Source organism: Beauveria bassiana (assembly GCF_000280675.1).
Source record: "Beauveria bassiana ARSEF 2860 unplaced genomic scaffold BBA_S00009, whole genome shotgun sequence".
Lineage (NCBI taxonomy): Eukaryota > Fungi > Ascomycota > Sordariomycetes > Hypocreales > Cordycipitaceae > Beauveria > Beauveria bassiana.
In genome coordinates, this window is record NW_007930844.1 from 1,037,697 (window position 1) to 1,044,732 (window position 7,036).

Genomic DNA, 7,036 nt, shown 5'->3' on the forward strand with positions numbered 1-7,036 from the left:
GGGAGGCTTTCTGCGCCTCCCGAAACGGCCCGTTGTTGTGTGTGATTGATGAAGCTGGTCACGCCTCGGTGCTAATAGCCCACTTTGATGAGCAACAGCCCTTTTTGTGATGAAGCCCGGCCAGTCCCTTTTTTTCCCTTGTGCTTACCGCTCTTCCTGTCCGTGTCACCCGCAGCCATACGGCTTTTGAAAATAGCACAAGGCGTGTTACTGTGACTGGTTAAAGAGGTGCACATGTGCGCCGTCGTCTTTTACACTGTGCATTTGCTTCAGTGAGTGGTAGGGGCAGCAAAATTCTGCTGCGGTAAAATGTATCCGTACAAAAGTGAGATGGGGTGCGGGGAACATGTTTCGTCGCATCGAAGCGAATCGGAATCAGACAACAAGACAAGAAAAAAAAAAAGAAGAAGAGAAAAAAAAGTGAGAGAAAAAAAATGACAGAATGTAAAACGTCTCTTGCCAGCACGGCGCAGCGATGCGGTCAACGGGCGGACATGCAAAGCTGCGTTGCCGGTGTACGAATAGCTGCATGTGGGATGGAAGCGGGTCAGACCTGCGTGTAGAGGTGTAGAGACTGTAGAGCAAAGACTAGAGAGTCGACAAAGTGCCACATGGATGCAGCTTATTGGAGCTGCAATGCCAATGTCCTAGAGCTATGCATCCTATGCTTCCTATGGGGCCATTGGGGAAAAAATGTGTCACCTTTCGAGTACTATCTGTCTTGAGCCCGGGCCATGACCGTGTACGGCAGCATTGAAGCTGAAGTTGGGAAAGCGTGCCATTTTCACAAAACAAGGCAGGCTCAGTCAGTCACCGTACGAATACAGGTGACGAATGGCTCTTTCGCCATTCTTGGCAGCCATTGGCCCAGTGGAAAACAAAGATTGATGAGCAGAGGGGCAAGCGTTGCCTATTTGGATCAGCCGGCGAGCTGGACAGACGAGAAGAGCGAAAGAAAGAAAGAGAGGCGTTGGGTTGGCGAGGTAAGAGATGGACCCATGTCGAGCACAACGAACGCAACAACATCGAGGCTCTTTGCACATTCGGGCTAATAATTCATGCATGATCAAGCAAGGCCAGCGCCATGCCCTTTCTCCCCCGCCCCCGCCCCAGCCTGCCTGTGCCGCTCTCGCTCTTCCATTTGCTGGGTCAACTGGTCTACGCAGAGACCCCTGCTGGTCAAGTTGTGCACCATGTCTTTTTTGGGAGCTTTTTTTTTTGGGGGGGGAGGAGCGGGTCTCGATGCTGGTTCCGAGAAATATCATTGGAAGCTCTAAGCGCACAACAACTCAGACAAACCTTTTTCTGCAGGAAAAATGGTGTGTGTGGTTGAAGAGGGTTGCACGGCTGGGGCTTTGCCTGCATGAGCTATCAGCAGAAAAAGGACTGCTTCGAAGGAGGGAAAAAAAAAGAGGGCCAATGTTCAAAAATAGAAACACACTGCAAGCTTCTGACAGCTAGAATTCATGACACCATAGAATGGGCAAGACGAAGCAACTCGAGCGGCTGGCCGCGATGCATGGCGACCCGTGGTATAAGACGAAAGGCCTTGCCGCCCACGTCTTGAATTTAACCCTCTTTTGTTTTTGGCGTGTCCAGGTGAAGAAGAAGTTTTTTCCAAGTGTCTTTTTGTCCAAGAAAAAAAGTCTGTTTCGTTCTGTTTACTGCTTGTTCGATTTAACCCCCTTTTTGTTTAATCCTCTTTCGACGATTCCCTATCCTTGATACCATCAACCACAACACAGCAAGCTGGCCTTGCTCACAACAATCCCTTTTTTTTATACCTTCTTTTTATTCTTCTTTTTTTTTTTTTTCATTTCCGGTTCCACGACAACGAAAAGATATTACTCGTCGACATTCTTGTTCTAATCAAACAAAGAACAACCACATGACTGCATCTTTGAGCATTGCAAGCCAGTCAAACGCCTCTCCAACAGCCGTCGACATTTGCACGCCAGCCAATCCGTCATCGCAGCGAGCTTCTCCAGAATTCGAGTAATCTCCCGCCTCGCACAAGAAAGACACCGACACTCATCAGCAGACCAGGCCATCCCGGCCGTGTCCCACCTCTCTCTCGCTCTCTCTCTTCCCCCCCTCTCTCACACAGAAAGAAATAGCCCGCGCCTTTGGTCCTACAGTCAGTCTCGTACGGATACTTGTTCGGACTTGCTCTTTGTTTTCTCGTACGCCAGTACACAGTGCCTGTACCGTGCCACCAGTGCACACCCCCTGCACCTCTCTCTCTGCTGCCCTACGGCCACCCCCCCCCTCTCTTTCTCTCTTTCTCTCTCCACAAAGCAATTGGACGCACACGCCCTCCCCCGCCTCCAACTCACACTCTCTCCCCTTCTTGTGCTTCCCGTCTCGGGCCAAATCAGGTCTTTCAGTTACCTAGCTTTCTCAGGTCAGCTAGGGCCCTTGTGCAAGGCCCTGTACTTTGCAAAAAGTTGCACACTTTACTGAGCAAAAGCTTGGAATATCCCACCCCGGGTCCCGGCCATACAAATGTCTACCCTGCCCCCCAGCATGCGCAGAGTACCTGCCAATGCTCCTGTTACTTCAGCCAAGATGGCTTCAGCAAAGATGGGCAAGTCCAAGACGACAATGAAAGCTTCCGCCACAGATGGCGTCTCCAAGACAAAGTCACAGATGCATCGCCGTTCAAGATCAGGTACGTTGGGCGCATCCCACCCCCCTCCGACTTATACGGGCATCGCGTTCGGCTTTACTAACTGCCATTTTCAATTTTTTTCCCCAATCGAATAGGATGCTACACTTGCCGATTAAGACGAAAAAAGTGCGACGAGCTCACGCCCTTTTGCTCTGCCTGCCAACATCTCGGCCTCGAGTGCGAGTATAAGAGACCAGTCTGGTGGAGCAACAACGAGGCGCGCCGAAGAAACAAGGAAGATATCAAAATCATCATCAAGCGCAAGAAGCTCGCCGAAAAGTCGGCCACGCATGAGATTCACTCGTCCGTCAGCCCGCCGCCTCCCAGCCTCAGCCATTCCATGCACACGTCTGCCTCGGGCTCCTCTGACTTTTACGACCATCGCAATCGCTCGGCCTCGATTGACTCGCGCGCATCCGGCAGCAACTACAACTACAACAACAACTTTAACAGCCCGCCCAGCGGCGCTGATTTCGTCGCCTACAACTCGCAAATACACCCCGACTTCATATACGGCGCAGCAGCAGCAGGAGGCGGCTTCTCGCCCTACGAGATTGACGTCAAGACGGAGAGGCAAATGTATATCAATGATGTGCCCACTGTCAGAGAATCCCACGTCTCTACCTTTAGCACCATGCACACTCCGCCGCCGCCCGGCACCGTCCTGGCCGCTGGGTCGTTTCCCAATTGCTGGACGGGACACCACGTCGCTGAGGAGCGCAAGGAGTCGCTGTCTGAGGAGGCGCTCAATGTCAACTTTTTCGACTTTGCCCATGGCCCGCCCCAAGAGTCGCGCATGCTCCAGGTCGAGCTCGACGAGAGGGACCAGCGTCTGCTCGAGCACTTTATCAAGTTTGTCATGCCAACGATTTTCCCCATTCTCGAGTCGAATCAGCACGGCTCCGTCGGCTCCGACCTCATCCTGCCGGCGCTGCAGACCAACAGCATCTACCTACACTGCTGTCTGAGCACCGCCGCGCAGCACCTGAAAACGGCCAGCCTCGCCGTCGGCCAGGCGCCGACCGAGGAGGTTGACCCCGACGGCGACATTATGAGGCACCGCTACGCGACTATTTGGTCGCTGTGCGAGGCGCTCAAGCGCGACGAGAGCCACCAGCAGATCCTCGAGGCGACGCTGGGCCTCATCTTTTTCCAGTGCGTCGTTGGCCGGCCCGACGACGGCCTGCTGGACATTGCCTGGCACCAGCATTTCCAGGCCGCCATCAGCCTGGTGCAAAAGCTCGACCTGCCGCGCCTCGTCTTGGACCCGTCGTTGTCAATGGCCATGCAGCAGCAGCAGCAACCGCTGGTGCAGACGCCCTTTAACATGACGTTGACGGCCTGGATAGACATTCTCGGCGGCACCATGCTTGGCCAGTCGCCGCAATTTGCGCACACGTACCGCGAGAAGCACCTGTCAGACAATCCGCACCTGGGCCTCCGCGAGCTCATGGGCTGCGAGGACCGCGTCATGTACCTCATTTCCGAGATTGCCTGTCTTGAAGCGCTCAAAAAGGGCGGCATGGACGACTTTGTGCTCTGCCAGCACGTCTCGTCCCTCGGCGAGCAAATGTCGCTGACCGAGGTACCCCCCGGCGGCGACGCCAACAACACCAACAACAACAATAACCAGCCGCGCCCACCCTTCAACGCCAACGGCACCCTCTCCCCCAAGCAACTCTCCAAGAACATGACGTCTGCCTTTCGCATCGCCGCCCGCATCTACCTCTGCAGCCTCGTGCCCGGCTTCAACCCCTTTCAGCCCTCGCCCATGTCGCTCGTCGACAAGCTCACCGCCGTGCTGCAATGTATTCCCGCGGGGCCCCAGGGCTTTGACCGCAGCCTGGTCTGGGTCTACCTCATGTGCGGCTCCATTAGCGCGCCCGACAGTCCCTTTCGCGCGCTGTTTGAGCAGCGCATTGCGGCGCTGGGCGAGCAGGCCAAGTGCGGCTCCTTTGGCCGCATGGTGGTTGTCATGCGTGAGCTGTGGCTGCAAAACGATCAGCTCTTGCATGCGAGCACGCCTGGCTCGGATGTCGCGCCTCCGTATGTTCACTGGAGAGACGTTTTGCAGATGAATGGATGGGACTATCTGCTCATCTAATTTTTTTTTTTCCCTTTCATCTTTTTACCTGCAAAGGCTTGCTTCTTCTTTTGCAAAGCTGGCCTTTGTAGATGCATATAGTGAGCTTTCTTCTTTACATATCCTCTTCACTTTTCTTTTTCTTTCCATTTTTTTACCTTTTTCTTATACCTTTTTTATACCTGCTGGATTGGTTTTCCAACTTTCTTATAGAGGACGCCGCGAGGCGGTGCGAAATGGGTCTTGAGCCACAAGACAAAGAACAAGTTCATGGGCAGAAATAGAACCAGCAATCTTTTGCTGGCAACAGGGTTTTTTTTTTTCCCTTTTGGACGGGACACTTGGAAAGGGGGATGAAGCAGATTTCTTTCATGATATTTGGTCTCTGGGAGTTTTTTTTTTATTTTTTGATGATTCTCATGCACAATTCTTGGCGGAAACGTCTTGGGCGGCATTTTGTGGGAAACATTTACATGTTTTTTTGTTTTATACCATTCCACTCGTTTTCTGAATTCATATACCATGCGGCGCCATTGAGGCTGCCGGCAGCGGATGGAGCAACAAGCTGGAAGTTGTTGGCTTACTCTTTTTCTGTATACAAATATGAAAACAAGACATGTTCTTGCATTAAAACATTGCCTAGTGTCTTCGCCTAGTGTCTTCACTTGTCTATCTATACTGTCTCTGAGAAACGTCTGTGCCATGTATCATCTGGCTTTGCAAGGCCATGACATGGCAGGTTCAACGCACTTGAACCCATTGCTAGAATGCCCATGCGAGCAAATAAGCTTGTCCCACTTCGCGGAAGCAGAACAAGGAAGGGTCCATAGGTGAAGGAAGCATCCACACAACAGACGGACCGCCAAGAACGGCCAGGCTGTGGTATATCCCCCTCCCCCCATTGTCCCATTGTCGATGACTAGGGACCGTGCGGCGGGGAAAGGGCTTTGACATTCGGGACGTGATGCTGGGTGTACAATTGGGCAGCACCAAGGGGGGAGGGGGAAAGGGGCCTGACTCGTTCACATCTGCACGACATGTGGCATGAATACCCCAAACGGTATTTCCTTGCGCAAGTGGTGGGCTTCTAGTGTGCTTTCTATGGACTTTTGACCCTGGGGCTCCTCTCCATCGATCCGGGTGACTATCCAGGTTGCAAGTCGCACTAGTCATTTTGTAAATGGTTAGGTGCATGAATTATGATGATGAGGTTTGGGCTTTGCATGGTTTTTTTTTTTTAAGGCTTCTTTCGTTGTCTTTTAATGTGATGGTTTGCACACCACGATTTCCGGAATGTTTCTTGGCATACATAGAGGCCCAAGCATCCGATAGATGTCGGATCTTGATGCGCGTAATAATTCGCAATTAAAAAGGAAGAATCCGATACGCTGGGAAAATGAGTTTTCTACTTGTACAATGGAGCAATATAGCGGAAACGTTGACATGGCAAATCCTATCCCAGCTCACTGCTTGCCAAGCCTTGATTCCCGACTCCTCTCCCAGACTGTCTGGTCTATCAATCTCGATGGCTCAAAACAAAAGCAAGATTAAATCAATTGAAGGCCAAGTGTGAGCGTCACTGGGCACGTATGGATATGCGCCCACACAAGTTTGACGGGTAATATGACTGAGAGGGCCACTTGGAGTATAAAAGACAGGTTGGGAAACTAGACGATTGTCCATGATTTGGAGGATTCCTCTACCCTGTCCTATATCGCAGACATTGCGCTTAGCAGACCAAGACTTTTGGAAGAGGATCCCTATCTGGCTACGATTGCTTGTATGGGATAGATGAAAAGATAGCTTGACCCCCCTCGTGAGACTGTACACAAGAGGAGCGCAAAAAGTCATGCAGATAAATTCTTTGCATAATCGGAAACCGTACAACTCTGCCGCACCTGCAGCATTTTCTTCCCGATCAAGGGCTTTTTGACCCCTTCAAAACGTGGACGAACCAATAACAAGGCCGCGTTGACACTATGTGTGTATGTGTGTATGTGTGTGTGTGCCTCTCCCATCTCCTGCCTTGTCGGGTCACAGCAGAGCATGACACGGCATGCGCTCGCAGATCTTCTTCACAGACCCGGCGTGTGGGAGGGGGTGTGTGTATGGGGAAGATGAATCCTCGCACTGTATAAAGGAAAAAAGGACCGAGAAATGGGCGAATGCGCAACCTGCATCATCTTTGATGCCCAACCCGCCAGGCCACCAACGCCTCTCTGCCCACGCCACGCCGACCCCCTCTAAGTTTTTTTTCCAGCTCGTGATATCTGCCACATGCT

The 7,036-nt window shown here is 52.1% G+C and overlaps 1 protein-coding gene across 1 annotated transcript; it reads left to right on the forward strand.

Annotated features, from left to right (window-relative positions):
• Positions 1 to 2,568: 2,568 nt before the first annotated feature.
• On the forward strand, positions 2,569 to 4,775 carry BBA_04319 (transcriptional regulatory protein pro-1; the record flags this gene model as incomplete). The annotated part of the gene is made up of 2 exons (XM_008599416.1): positions 2,569 to 2,671; positions 2,767 to 4,775. 2 exons carry the CDS (start codon positions 2,569 to 2,571, stop codon positions 4,773 to 4,775), a joined length of 2,112 nt encoding a protein of 703 aa, XP_008597638.1.
• Positions 4,776 to 7,036: the final 2,261 nt, after the last annotated feature.